Here is a 14,105-nt window from a genome sequence, read left to right as displayed (position 1 = left end):
GGGAAGGGGTGTGTAAGAGAAACACCTCTAACCCCCCACCCCCTTGGTGACTGGAGCTACTGACAGTCCTGTTCTAGCCACATTTTCAAGTTTCTTATAGTCCTCTTACCTGCACCCACTTCCAATGCTTCTGGTGTGTGCATGTAAAAAGAGGTAGAGAGCAAGAGAATGAGACTAAGGACATGGTTATGTTGCGCTTTTTCCCCAAATGTGTTTCTGCTGTCTGGTGGAGATGGGGAATAGTTATGGTGAAGTACTCACTCCCACAGGTAATACCTGAGACCAGGTTCAGCTGAAGCAGATTCGCCCCACCTCCATAGCCACTGAGCAGGTAAGTGAGGTCATTGTGGATCCAAGGTTATACCCTTACTTGGCCCTGGAATGTTCGCTGTGGGAGACAGAGGCCATTCCTGACCTGTACACACGGGGGCTTTCCTTTGGAAAAATGGTACCTGGCACATGGTAGATGATCAGTAAACCTTTGCTAAATGAATGACCAAATGAATGAAAGCCACAAAGAAATCTTGCAGGCGTCCAGGAGGTGAGGGATCTGCAATAAGCAGCTTTAACAGAGGTTCTTCCAGAATGTCTTCCTGTAAGATCTAGGCTTTGGCCCTGGAGTAAGGGACCACAGATGTAGCCCTCTACGGTGCTTGACGTCCTGAGCTCCGCCCCCAAGTGTCCTGGCGGCCCCTCATGGAGTCACATGCTGAAGTTTGACCAATCATCAGGCTAGGGGTGGGGCGGGGCAGAATTAGGGCTGGGTGAGAGGCAGCTCCTCTCGAGGTACGAGTGTCCGCGGCGGACCCGACCCTGAGCACCGCCGGCAGGCATCCGAAGGGGACGTCATGGCCACAGCCTTCCGAGCGAGCGGTAACGGCCGGGAGGTCGGGACTCTGGGACGCGGAGCCGAGCCTTCCCCTCCCTTAAGAAATTGTTGGCCCTACCCCCAGGTCGGCGCGCCCACCCGGCCAGGCCCCTGGAGGCAAAAGCACACGCCCGTGTTGGGGCTGCAGGCTGATTGGCGCTGGGAACGTCCAAGCTCTGGTTTTTAACTCCTGAGCAGGACGGGGCCGAATGGGGTGCCTCTAGCTTGGGCCTGCTGGTGGGTGAGACTCCCCCCGGCGGGGGGGGGCAAAGAGCTTTACTGACTTGTCTTGACTTTCTACTCCCAGAGCATCAGCATATCCGCTACAACCCGCTACATGATGAGTGGGTGCTGGTGTCAGCTCACCGCATGAAGCGGCCCTGGCAGGGGCAGGTAGAGCCCCCGCTTCTGAAGATAGTGCCCCGCCATGATCCCCACAACCCTCTGTGTCCTGGAGCCACACGGGCCAATGGAGAGGTAAGCTTTTAGAGTCTGTATTTGCTGGCATGACTACAAGGAGTAGCTTCTCCTTAGAACTGCCTGTCCCCAAAGGGCAGTAGACCTTCTGGGTCATGCCTGACCAAGTTTTTTCAACCCCAGAGTGGGCTTCCCCACATCCTTGTAGCTTGTCCAGAGCTTGAAGTCCACCAGATGACTGGTAGAAAGGGGCAGGGAATGCTTCTACCCCATCCTTGTAGGTGAATCCCCTCTACGACGGCACTTTCCTGTTTGACAATGACTTCCCTGCTCTGCAGCCTGATGCCCCCAATCCAGGTAACCTGCCCTAGCTGCTGTTGCAGGGAAGAGAGGCGAGACCTCTTGGGGGTTTGTTACAGAGAGCGATACCTTTTTATCTCAGGACCCAGTGATCATCCCCTTTTCCAAGCAGAGGCTGCTCGAGGAGTTTGGTAACTATGGATTTCGTCTCTTAAAACCTTCATCCCAGCTAAGCTCTGGGGTTGGGCCCTGCCCCTAGACAGCCAAGCCCTATATCTCTGTCATCCCTCCCTCCTTCACCACCTAGTAAGGTCATGTGCTTCCACCCGTGGTCGGATGTGACGCTGCCACTCATGTCAGTCCCTGAGATTCGCGCTGTCATCGATGCGTGGGCCTCAGTCACAGAGGAGCTGGGTGCCCAGTACCCTTGGGTGCAGGTCTGTGAGGTTGCCCCCTCTCCTGGATGGGCAGGGAGGGGGTGGTACAGCTTTGATTTTGCAAAGCTGCATTCCTATTTCCACATGATGTGATCTGGAGGGGTAGACCACCTTTTTGTCTACTAAAGCTCCCTACTCCTACCTGATAGATCTTTGAAAACAAAGGAGCCATGATGGGCTGTTCCAACCCCCACCCCCACTGCCAGGTAAGTGTCAGGGACTCCAGTAGATTTCTGGGCTTCATGCAGGTGGAGAGGAACTGGAGTAAGGGGTGGGACAGAGGAAGTGTGCTAGTGATGTGGCAGCTTGGGGGTGAGGGATCTGCCTGCTCTTCTCTGCCCCTGCCCCTTGACAGGTGTGGGCCAGCAGTTTCCTGCCAGATATTGCCCAGCGTGAGGAAAGAACTCAGCGGGCCTATCACAGTAAAAATGGAGAGCCCTTGCTGATGGAGTATGGCCGCCAGGAGCTGCTCAGGAAGGTGGGAGAAAGTCAGGGCCTGTGTCCCCAAGGAGCCCCTAACCTTACCCCGAAAGAGAGAGGTGTGTGAAGGAGAAGGGTAGAAGGGAAGTAGCAGAGAGACTTGCTAGGAGGCCACAGTGATGATCTAAAGAAAAGATGATGGTGGCTTAGACTAGGATAGTAGTGGTGGAGGTGGTGATAGGCCATCAAATTCTGGGTACATTTTAAATTCTGCTTCCCTGTGTATTTGCTGACTCTCCCTACACCCGCCTTGATGACCTCATTTCTATTTGGTCTGCCCAGGAACGTCTGGTCCTAACCAGTGAGCACTGGTTAGTGCTGGTCCCCTTCTGGGCAGTGTGGCCCTTCCAGACACTGCTGCTGCCCCGTCGGCATGTGCGGCGGCTGCCCGAGCTGAGCCCTGCTGAGCGTGATGGTGAGTCTCCCATCTGGGACCCTGAGGCCAGGCTGTGGATGGGGATGGCTCTGGTAGTGCCAGTGTCTGAGCCCCAGGCTGAGAGTCAGGCTCTGATTCCAGATCTAGCCTCCGTCATGAAGAAGCTCTTGATCAAGTATGACAACTTATTTGAGACATCCTTTCCCTACTCCATGGGCTGGCACGGTGAGGTTTATTGAGCACCCATCTCTAGCGCCAATATCTTTTCTGGGCTTCTGGGGCCCAGCCCAGTGGCCTGTAAATCCCAGCAAGCCTTGAAACTTTTGCTGGGGGATGTGTCCAGAGCAGGGATGCTGGGTCTGAGGGTGGAGTAAGGAGCTTGATGAAGCTGTGTCTCCCAGTGTGCTTTATAATGCCTGGGCTCCTCTGGCAGGGGGTGCTGGGACATGTAGTTTTCAGGTACCTAGCCTTGTGTGGGGTTAGAGGCTAGGCTGAAGAACTAAGAAAGGGCCTTCCCCAGCCATCTCTGCCTTCTTCTTGTCAGGGGCTCCCACGGGATCAGAAGCCAGAGCTGACTGGGACCACTGGCAGCTGCATGCTCATTACTACCCTCCACTCCTGCGCTCTGCCACTGTCCGGAAATTCATGGTTGGCTACGAAATGCTTGCCCAGGCTCAGAGGGACCTCACCCCTGAGCAGGTCAGGACTCAGAGCACCCTGGGTCCTCAGGTCCCCTTTTCTCTCCATTTCCTCAAAGGATCCCAACAATCATGACCCTGAGAACCACCGTAATCTGAATAAGCTAGGCATTCTTAGGGACAGGAGCACTCAGCTCTTTCACTGTCTGATTGTTCCAGCAGTTGCTTACCACCAGCCGTCTTCTCCCACAAGCCCTTCTTTACTGTCTCTTAGGCACTCAGAACTCCGTGCCACCATTCTGGGCAGCCCTGACCCTCCCTGATTGCCCCCTGTCCCCTTACAGGCTGCAGAGAGACTAAGGGCACTTCCTGAGGTTCACTACCATCTGGGGCAGGACAGGATGACAGCAGCCATCGCCTGACCACACTGACCACAGGGCCTTCTGCCTGAGGGAATTGAGTCCAGGGTTTGGGTAGACATGGGATCAATAAAACTGTGTTTCTCAAACTTTAATCATATATTCTAATGCCAAAGGAGTATGAACTCTATCTCTCAGGGGCCTGGGGTTAAATGCTGAAGGCACAGCTCCAGCCACAATTTTTCTTTGCGTATAGACATGCAGAAACGTAAAGATACCAAAATTCCACCCCAAACACCTCAGTGTTACCTCTGACCTATAGATTCCCTGGTTCCTGGAGTAACAAAGGCATCCAGTTTAAGAAACTTTTAGAATCCCGTGTTCTTGCCTGTGTCTGAGGCTTTGGGAAGGCCAGAATCCACTTCACCACCACCCCGAGGGGATCAGCTCACTGAGCCTGGGCCTGAGGGTTTGGTGGGGAGCGGGTGAGCAGGATCCTCGTCCCACTGGTCAGTGGCCAGCCCCTGGGCTTCTGGTCAGAACTCTGGCTTTGTGAGTGACTGAAGCTTGGCTCTGCTCCAGCCCACAGGGGCTGAAGGGGCAGGTCGGGAACGTGTATGTGGCTTTGTGTCCTTGGCTTCTCCAAACTCCAGCATGTATGTGCAGACTCTCTCACCTCTTTGCCCTTGTGTTTGGGGGTATTGCACAGGGCAGAGAACAGCTTTGGCAGAGAATGGGCTGCTAGAGTTAGGAGCCCCAGGGTCTGGAAGGAGGGGGATGGTTCTAGAAGGGACCTGGTTCTACCCTCCCCTCTGGACTGGTTTCCTTGGCAAGGCTGTGTAACTGTGGGAACAATGGGCCTTGCAACCCAGGAGACCTGATGCTGCTTAGTGTATTCTGCTGTTAGGTGAGGACAGAGCTTGTAAGCAATGCCAGAATACTTTTTGTTTCCATTCTTCTTTCAAGGAAACTGAGTCTCTGGAAGGGGATATCATGCCAAGGCTAGCCAGTGACATCCTGGCCCAGGGGAACCTTGGCTGCCTGCCTTCCAGTCCAGGGTTATTTCTTCTTCGAGACCCTGGAGGGGAAGGGCCTAGAACTTGGGAGTGTTGCCTGCGTCTGGAAGGAGTTCAGACAAACATGTACACATCTTCCTTGAGCCCCAGTGACTGGGTTGTGGATGAGAACCCTGGGTGGGTGGGTGGCCTCTTAAAGCATACACACACTAACCTGACCTTACACCTTGGCTGTGGCTGCATTTTAAAATCATCTGGGGAGTTAAAAATAATTCTCACGTCTAGGTTCAGCTTCTAGACATTCTGATTTAATTGGTTTGGAGTGTGGCTTGGCAGTTTTGAAACCACAATGTCCAGAAAAGTTTGAAACCAACTGCTTCACACCAGACCTCCTCCTTCCTTATCTTATCTGGAGTTGGAGGCACCTTCAGTTTCTCCAGTCACCTGCCCAGTGGTTCCTGAGTGGCTTTGTCTGTGAACAGCTGGGAGGCAGAAGGGCTTGAAAGCTTTCTGTCCTGCTCTCCCAGGAGGACAGGCCTTCAAGAAAGGACCTAGGATTCCAGCTCCAGGTTCTGTCCCAAGCAGCCTCCACGGTCCCAGACGGGACAGGAAGTGTCCAGCAGAGGTGGGGGTGGAGGTGATTGGCAGTTGGAGGCACCAATGGGCCGAGACCCCCGCCCCCATTTCTCCCCTCTCCTTCCATTGGTGCCTGGGCGGAGCCACCCCAACTGCGGGGCCCCAGGGCGGGAGGGAGGGAGCAGAGGCCAGGGCAGAGGGCGAGGGCGAGGGCGCTGGCGGCGGCGGCCGCGGAAGGTGAGGCCTGGTGCGGCGGGTGTACACGAGGAAACCGTGCCAGGAGAGGGCGGGGCAGGGTGGGGTAGATCTGGAGGGCCCAGAGTGACTCTCAGTGCCTGTGTGACTGTGAGGCTGTGTAACGATGCGGTGTGTGAGACTCTTAAGTGTCACTTTGTGCAACTGCTAGTTAATGTGACTGTGTGTCAGTGTGCATGTCACTGTGCAAGTGTGGGATTATGTGTCTATCTGTCAGTGTTCAGTTTCGGGGGAGAGACTGGGTTACGTGTTTGTGAGAGGGCCTGTGACCACATCAGGGAATGTGTTTCGGGAACGTCTCTGAGGGGTTTAAGGCTGTGTCTGCCAATGTGAGAGTGGGTGGCTGGGTTTGTATGTGCCAGTGTGTGACTTCAGCAGTAGCACTGCAAGAGTGAGACTTGTACTGTGTGTGTGTCCTGTGACCTACCAGACTGTGTGTTGGTATCTTGGGGACCCACTTCAATAGCCAAGGGGACTGACCTTTCTACTTAGTGTCCAACAGAGACAGCCCCATCCCCAGGGCACTTGGCTTCCCCTCCCTCTTTCTGAGCCATTGGCCTACTGCTCCTTATTATCTGTTTCCCTGTCTGACTCGGTTTCCTTATATTTCTTTTTCTTTTCCTACTACTGCCTTTCTAGAGCTATATCGCTCTCTGCATCTCTTCCATTTTGTCTCCCCAGGTATTCCTGTGTATCTGCTTTTTAGTTTTGCCTCTCACATTCTCTGCATCTCTGTCTCACTTTTTGCCCCTGTGCCTGGCTCCTGAGTTCATCATTGTCTCTTTGGCTACTTGGGGGCCTGTAACTGTGCCGAGATATGGGATCTGTTATGCTAAGAGCTCCCTGGAAGAGGGAGCTTAAACCATGACCAGGAGTTGCTTTTACAGAGCTCCATCACAAGGGCAGAGTGCTAAGTGTATGTCTGATAGGGTGCAGAAGAGTAAGATGTGTGTGTCTGTGCGAATGCATGGGTATGTGTAAATGTAAGCGTCTGAGTCTGAGCGAGGATGTCTGAATGTATTGGTGTGACTGTAAGCCACGACATCGCAGGGTGTGTGTTTGAGCATAAGTGTGGGTCTTGTGTATCTGGCACTGAGGGACCAAAGGCATTTCCTGGTGCTGGGGCCCAAAGAGTGGAAGGGAAGGTGAGAAATGGCTGGGGCATCCAGGGGAGGGGGAGCTGGGCTCTGACTTTTCTTTATATCTCACGGACAGGGACAGAAGCAGCCCTCCTTTCCCCCTTGTTGGTCCTGCTGTGCCTTTGGCTTCCTTTCCAGATTTGGGGAGGCCTCTTCCCTTCCCAGGGCCTCAGTGGGAGGGGGTGGGACTGGAGGAGGGCGGGGGAAGGAGGGAGAAGGGGGCCTGGCTAGGGGTGGCAGAGCTCCAGGGCTCAGAGGAGCAGGGGGGCCTGGAAGGGGAAGGAGGGGTTGATTCTGGGGTCCCAGAACTGAGTGGAGCTGAGACGGGTGCTGTAGCTGTTGGTAGCAAGTCCTGAAAGCCATGGACACTCAGCCACTGGGATCACAGAGGTAGGGCAGGGCTGATTAGGGTAAATGTGTTGGGGGGCCAGGGCTGAGCCACTACACTCAGAATTCACACAGGCATGCGGAGGCCCCTGTTCTGCTCTACTTGGGAGGGGTCTGTGCTTTTCCTCTTTGGAGCCATTGCCCAGGGCTCTGTCCCCATCTTTTCCTCTGTCCCTGTGGCCACTTCCCGCTGCTTTCCTGCTCTTGCTTTCCCCCCATCCAGGATCCCTTTCTCCTGGCCCCCAACCGCCACACGCATGGTTGATTACCTCCTCAGCCTTTCTAGTTCCTGCTGTCCCAGTCCAGCCCCTGCCACACTGAGCCCCCACCATCTCCAAGTTCCGATCTCTGATCATATCTTTGCCCTGTGGCCCCCACCCAGGCCCCTATCCCTGCAGGCTCCCAGCTCCTCTCAGACTCCTCTCCTCTCCCGACACCCTGTCTCCATCTGCTGGCTCCCTGCCCACCCCCAGGCTCTGGCAGCAGCCAGGGCATCTGGATCTGCTTAACTCCACAGCCTCAGCCTGCACCCTAGCCCCATCCAGCCTTACAAGCTTGAGACCAACAAGATTCCAGAATCAAACCCAGATGAGTGGCCCAAGTAGCCTGAGCAAGGAGCTAGGCGCAGGAGAGAAGGAGCTAGGAGCTTGGCTACCAGAGCAGGGCTAGCCTCAAGGCAGGAATCCAGGATGGGCTCAAACCCACCTGAACAGCTCTCCCAGCCCCAGGGTGAGCAGGGCTACCTCAGGTCAGTCAGAGGCAGTGATTAGCCCTGGGGCAGGTGGGGCAAACAGTGGAATCCCCAACAGCTGGATTGAAGGAGTTAATGGGAGTGACAGCCAGTGCCAGTGCTTGGTGCAGGGGTGGGCACCAAGGGTGGTGCACGGGGTGGTGCTGGCACAGCCTGTCGTCTCCGGCTTTTGTTCTGGGCCCTAGGCCCAGGACTGAAATGGAGGGTGTGAGGGTGTGTATGTGTGTTGCCTTGAATGTATGATGCAAAGGGGGAAACTTAGATCCTCCAATGATTTCTGATATCCTTACCCTACGTGGTACCTTAGCTTTCTTCCTAGAAAACTCCAATTTGGAAGAGGAGGAGGCAGGCTTTAGCTTCCTGTCTCAGGGATGGGGGATTGCTGACCCTGCCTTTCTCCCCACAGATGAGCAGCAGCTGCTCAGGGCTGAGCAGGGTCCTGGTGGCCATGGCTACAGCCCTGGTATCTGCTTCCTCTCCCTGCCTCCAGACCTGGGGACCCCCAGGTGAGAAGAACCCTGCTCTGTGACCCCAACTCTAACTTGTGACTTGCCACCTTCACTGTGGCCCCTTTTCATGCCTAACCTGTGACCCTGACATCCAGCCTGGCAACATCCCCTCTCTACCCTGTCCTCTCAGCTGTGTCTCCAGATTATAATGTGATGCTTTGACCCAATGACTTACTCAGGGCTTAAAAGTCTACCCCTTATGTGTGTCACTCTCACAAAGTGGGAGGTGGGATGGGAGAGAAGAAGAGGAAGAGCCTCCCCTCAGAAGTGCCCTCCACAGGGGTCCAGTATGGGCAGCCTGGCAGCTCCATGACACTGTGTTGCCCTGGAGTGACCATTGGGTAAGTAAGTGACCCATCTGCCTCTGTGGCTGACACTCAAGACCCCCTTCCTTGCCCGCTGTGTCTATAATCTCTCTATATAACCTCTCTATGTGTCCTAACCCTCAAAACATCCTTATTCAACAGAAAACTTCAACCAACATGCGTTGAGCACCTGCTAAAATGCCTGGTGTATTCTAGGCCCTGAGATACAGCAGTGTACAAGCCAGGCAAGATGCTTGCCTGCACAGAGCTGACATCTTAGTGGGGCAGACAGGCAATCAGCAAATCAGAATCTTGCCAGGTAGTTAATACCTGTAGGGCAGAAAACCAAAAGACAGGGATGTGGCAGAGGGTAACTGAGTAGTTACTTTTTATTGGTGCTCAGGGGAGGCCTCTCTTAGGAGGTGACATTGAAGCTGCTTTTGGAAGGTCAGGAAGGAGGCAGCCATGCACACGTTGTGGTAGAAGCATTCCTGACAGACGGAACAGCGAGTACAAATGTCCGGAGTTGGGAATGGGCTGAGCGCTCTTGAACAGAAAGGCCAACGTGATTGGAGTACAGTGGGTGAGGCGGAGAGAGGGCAGAGCTGAAGAAGAAAAGGAAGGCAGGGGCTAGATCATTGGGGTTTTGTAAGCAAGCAAAAGGAGTTTGAGTTTTATTGTAAGTGAGAAGCAAGTGGAGAGCTGTTGCATGGTATGACTTATACTTTAAATCTTTCCTCTGTCTATCATCATTTCATCTCATCCCCAGGGCCCCAGTGTCCTGGTTTCGGGACGGGGAGACAAGGCTGCTCCAGGGACCTGACTCTGGACTAGGGCACGAACTGGTCCTGGCCCGGGTAGGCAGTACTGATGAGGGCACCTACATCTGCCGGACCCTGGACGGTGCACTTGGGGGCATGGTGACCCTGCAGCTGGGCTGTGAGTCAGGGAGGGAGTACTGGGTGGCACTGGTGAGACATAGGGCTCCTGAGAGAATCCAAGCTCTGGGTAGTACATCTTCTGGGATGGGGAGGATCTGGGGACTTCTCAGTCTCCAGCTGTACCCTCTGCTTCTAGATCCCCCAACTCGCCCTGTTGTCTCCTGCCAAGCAGCTGACTATGAGAACTTCTCCTGCACTTGGAGTCCCAGCCAGGGCAGCGGTTTACCCACCCGCTACCTCACCTCCTACAGGTGAGTGCACGACTGGGCATGTATGCCTGTTCATCTGGGCATGCCAGCATAATGTGGGTATGTAGGCAGGGAGGGAGGTCCTGAGGGAGGCCTTAGGGAGAGGGAGGATCCTCTTTTCCTTTCTGACCTCAGATGGCCCCCTCCCTGTCAGGAAGAAGACAGTGCCAGGAGCTGATGTCCAGAGGTAGGAGATGAGGGAGAGGCTTGGGCTCCAGCTGAATCCCACAATGACCATTTCCAAAGCCCAAGATTCCATCCTCCCTCTTAGGATGAGTTCATCCACAGGGCCCTGGCCATGCCCACAGGACCCCCCAGGGGCTGCCCGCTGTGTAGTCCATGGGGCAGAGTTCTGGAGCCAGTACCGGATCAATGTGACTGAGGTGAACCCTCTGGGGGCCAGCACACGCCTGCTGGATGTCAGCTTGCAGAGCATCTGTAAGTACCCACCCCTCAACGGTCCCCCAGATCCCCAGATCGCAGAGAACCCAAACGGACGCCCGACTATAAAACTCCCTCCACCCAGAGCTTCCAGACATTTCCCTGTCAACATAGACCCCATTTCAGCACCCACATGGCCCCCAGGGAGACTAAGAAGCACAAGAGCTCAGAGCCCAGGAGGCAGGGTTACCTCAGCCCCCAGAAGTTGCTGCCGCTATCCCACTCCCCACAAATCCTTTCTGGCTGCTATCCCCAGAGCTGCCTCTCTGATTCTAGGCACGGTGCTGAACCATGTCTAGGTTGTCCTGCCTAATGGAAGCCCTTGCTTGTCCCTCCTTCCTCTTGATCTGTATGTGGGAGGGAGGTGCTAGAGCTCTGGCTTGACTTGGGGCCAACTCATCTTCTTGGATAGAAAGCAGAATCGCTCTTTAATGTACAGCAAACATTTCAAAAACCTATCCCCAGATCTCAGCTAATATTTTAATAGGGGTGACAGACATGTCCTGAGCCTAATGGATGATCAAGACTAAGATTTCCCCAACCCCCTTGGGAGTGCTTCCCTCAGGTACCTTAGGCACACCCCCGCCTCCCTTGGGAGGTGAGACGGAAGGGACGGGTACTTGTTCTCTGTCCTGACTTTGTGTCTCCACTGCCCACAGTGCGCCCTGACCCACCCCAGGGGTTGCGGGTAGAGTCGGTACCTGGCTATCCGCGCCGTCTGCGTGCCAGCTGGACATACCCCACCTCCTGGCCCCGCCAGCCCCACTTCTTGCTCAAGTTCCGGCTGCAGTACCGTCCAGTGCAGCATCCAGTATGGTCCATGGTAAGGCCTAGAGTGTGTACCAATCTGGGGTTGTGGGGCCTGTCTCTGGTTTCATGTTCTTGAGTTCTGAGTTTTCTGTATGGCTTTCTGGTGCGGCAGATCACCAAAGCCCTGTCGCTTCCAGCTATAGTCCTTTGCATGGGCCAGGCTTTGTGCCGGGCAGTGGGGATGTGGCAGGGACCCACAGACTAAGCCTCTGCCCTGCAGGGGTGTTAAGTCCATCTATGGGAAGGTAACAGTGGATTTTTAAAAATAATTTTTCTAGGAAAAGAGGCACATCCTCATACAAACACCCATATATCTAGATGAGGATAGTAGTGAATTCTCACCTCTGGAGGTATCAAAGACCGGTCAGCATTAGGTCCAGGAAGAGGCTGCCTCAGATAATGACCAATATTTCTGAGTTCTGTTTGCCTGCAGGCACCCATTTTACATGCATTATATTGTTTAGGGTATTCAATTCTATCTTACAAATGAAGAAACTGAGTTTCAGAGAGCCCAAAGGCCACCCAGTAAATGGTACATCAAAGATTTGAACCCAGGCAGTCTATATAACCGCCATGCACTTTTATCTTTCAAACACTAGTTGTAGACCTTACACCATGGTCACCAGATGTGAGGCCCAGACAGTTCCACCAGGCTGACAGGGACAGGACTGGGAGGAGGGGGTGCTCTTTGCAAACTGGGGCTGGGGAGCAGGTAGATGCTTACAACCTGGATAATGCAGGAGGAACCATCTTCACTCCCAGGTGGAGCCGGCAGGATTGGAGGAGGTGATCACAGACGCCGTGGCTGGGCTGCCCCATGCCGTGCGGGTCAGTGCCCGGGACTTTCTGGACGCTGGCACTTGGAGTGTCTGGAGCCCTGAGGCTTGGGGGACTCCAAGCACTGGTGAGAGACGGAGCCAAGGGGAGGGCTACCACATGTCAGCTGGACCATCGTTCCAGTGGGTGTGTAGCACACAAAGGTTCAGGAAAGGGGTGCTTCAGTCCTGGTTCCCTGCAGCCCCACCTTAACTTAAGTCCTACCCCTCAGCCTCCACCCTTCCTACTTCCCCAGGAGCAAGCTCTACCCTTTCTAGGCACTCATGTCCACCCCAGGCCCTGGCCTCCACGCCTATGCAGCGTGGACCATTCGCCTCAGGCCTCACCTCCCTTCAGGGTCCCTATGGAAGGAGATACCAGCTGGGGGCCAGCCACACTCTCAGCCAGAGGAGGGGCATCAGGGGGGCAGCTCCGCTCCCCCAAAGCCCTCTCTCCTGCCAGACCCACAGCCACTTGGTGAGTTTTGGCAGATGGGCAAAGGTTGTAGGGGATGGAAAACCACAGAGAGGTGGGGGCACTAAGTTTAGTCAGGCAGGCTCACTTTACTTGTGATCCCCCCTCTCAGACCACAGAGACCCCCTGGAGCAGGTGGCAGTGCTGGCCTCTCTGGGAATTTTCTCTTTCCTGGGACTAGTGGCTGGAGCCCTGGCACTGGGGCTCTGGTAAGCGACTGCCCTTGGCCCCTCAACCTCTGATCCCATGCATGCTTGGATACCCACAGACCGTACCCTTTCCCATCCCTCATGATTCTCACTGATGCCATTGAACCTATCTGATCCAGGAACTACTTTCTTTCCCCTGCCCTCCTTCCAACTTCATGATTCTCACTGATTCCTCTCCTGATGCTTTACTAATAAGCTCTTTTGGAGTACATGAGATGGCCCACACTGTCAGGGAGATAATTGCCTTTTTATATCCAGGCTGAGGCTGAGACTGGACAGGAAGGATGGACCCCAAAAGCTTGGGTTCTTGACCACAATGATTCCAGTGGACAAACTTCCAGGTCAGTAGGGCCTCCAGGAGGTTTGAACTCAGAGACATATGCCCTCATTTTCGGTGTCTGAATTAGGAGCCAGATGCGCTAGTTATGGTAAGGTGTTGGGAATCAGTGTTGTGTCTCCTCATTTTTATATTGGGGCTCAGGGATGGGACTTTCATTCTTGAGTTTCTGGCCTCACAGTTGGGTGTCTCCCACTCTCACAGGATATTGGGGCTCCTAGATGGACTCCCTCATTTTCAGGGTGTTAGGATCAGAACTGGGCATCTTTTCTTATTCTTGGGGTATTTTGGATCAGAGGTGGGTCCCTTCCCTTGTTCTTGATGTGCCTGGATCCAGATCAACGTCCACTCCCTCATCTTCAAAGTGTTAGGGCTCCCTCAGAGCTGGGCTGCCCTATTCATTCTCAGAGTGTTGGGCTCAGTACTGTGTTCCCTCCATCATTCTCAGGGTATCTGGGTCAAGATCCAGTCCTACTACCTCCCTTGATTTGCCTCTTGCTTCTTTTAGGATCTCCAAACCTGTAGAAGACCCAGGAGGGCTTCAGCTGATTCCACCTGTAACTCTGTCTTGCTGCTGTGGCTGGACGGACAGATAGAACACAAGCAGGACAGTAGATACCCATGGAGGGGGAGGTCTCAGCTGAATGTTCTGTTTGGAGCCCATTTCTGTGAGACTCTGTGTTCCCAGCTTGTCAACTCAAAGGTACCTGGACCTCTGATTTCATCCCAGAGCTGAAGGTCTACCTGAGGGATGTGTGTAGATGTGTATGCCTGTGTCCATGTATGCCCATGTGTATGTGTAGCAGGAAACATGTGTTCTCTGTGTGAGTGTATGTAGGTGCCTGGGGAGTGTGTATGGGTCCTTGGCTCTTGGCCTTGCCCCTGGTGGGGATTTTGAAGGTGTGAATAAAGACAATGAAGGGGTTCTGTTTACTGACATGATTCCTAGCTCCAGATTCAGGGCTGAGAGGAGACTGCATAAAAGTTGGAGACCACAGTCATAGACTATTATCCAA

The 14,105-nt window shown here is 54.3% G+C and overlaps 1 protein-coding gene across 10 annotated transcripts; it reads left to right on the top strand.

Moving 5' to 3' along the window:
- Positions 1 to 719: 719 nt before the first annotated feature.
- GALT (galactose-1-phosphate uridylyltransferase) lies at positions 720 to 14,013 on the top strand. Of its 10 annotated transcripts, none has more exons than XM_017657938.3 (22): positions 721 to 873; positions 1,176 to 1,345; positions 1,624 to 1,642; positions 1,728 to 1,776; positions 1,893 to 2,022; positions 2,172 to 2,228; positions 2,378 to 2,500; positions 2,785 to 2,917; positions 3,020 to 3,103; positions 3,423 to 3,577; positions 8,406 to 8,505; positions 8,789 to 8,849; positions 9,583 to 9,752; positions 9,891 to 10,005; positions 10,157 to 10,189; positions 10,274 to 10,440; positions 11,103 to 11,266; positions 12,016 to 12,157; positions 12,427 to 12,546; positions 12,656 to 12,752; positions 13,011 to 13,093; positions 13,598 to 14,013. In XM_017657938.3, the coding sequence occupies exons 1-22, from the start codon at positions 849 to 851 to the stop codon at positions 13,612 to 13,614; spliced, it is 2,214 nt and encodes a 737-aa protein (XP_017513427.2). In that variant the 5' UTR covers positions 721 to 848; the 3' UTR covers positions 13,615 to 14,013. The 10 variants fall into 10 exon arrangements, with proteins under 10 accessions (XP_017513484.1, XP_017513427.2, XP_036865746.2 ...); XM_037009851.2 differs by having other exon boundaries at positions 1,567 to 1,642; positions 9,583 to 9,670; positions 10,291 to 10,440; XM_017657931.3 differs by having other exon boundaries at positions 1,567 to 1,642.
- The last annotated feature ends 92 nt before the right edge of the window (positions 14,014 to 14,105 follow it).

Source organism: Manis javanica, chromosome 2, assembly GCF_040802235.1.
Source record: "Manis javanica isolate MJ-LG chromosome 2, MJ_LKY, whole genome shotgun sequence".
In the NCBI taxonomy this organism is placed as follows: Eukaryota; Metazoa; Chordata; class Mammalia; order Pholidota; family Manidae; genus Manis; species Manis javanica.
The sequence above is the reverse complement of the archived record's forward strand: the minus strand, read 5'-3'. Positions and strand labels throughout refer to the sequence as shown.

Excerpts from the sequence above, each read along its gene's own strand:
- GALT (XM_017657931.3), top strand. The coding sequence starts at position 849 with ATGGCCACAGCCTTCCGAGCGAGCG. Across the intron at positions 2,501-2,784 it reads GCCAGGAGCTGCTCAGGAAG|GAACGTCTGGTCCTAACCAG; the intron begins GTGGGAGAAAGT and ends TGGTCTGCCCAG. Across the intron at positions 11,267-12,015 it reads AGCATCCAGTATGGTCCATG|GTGGAGCCGGCAGGATTGGA; the intron begins GTAAGGCCTAGA and ends CTTCACTCCCAG.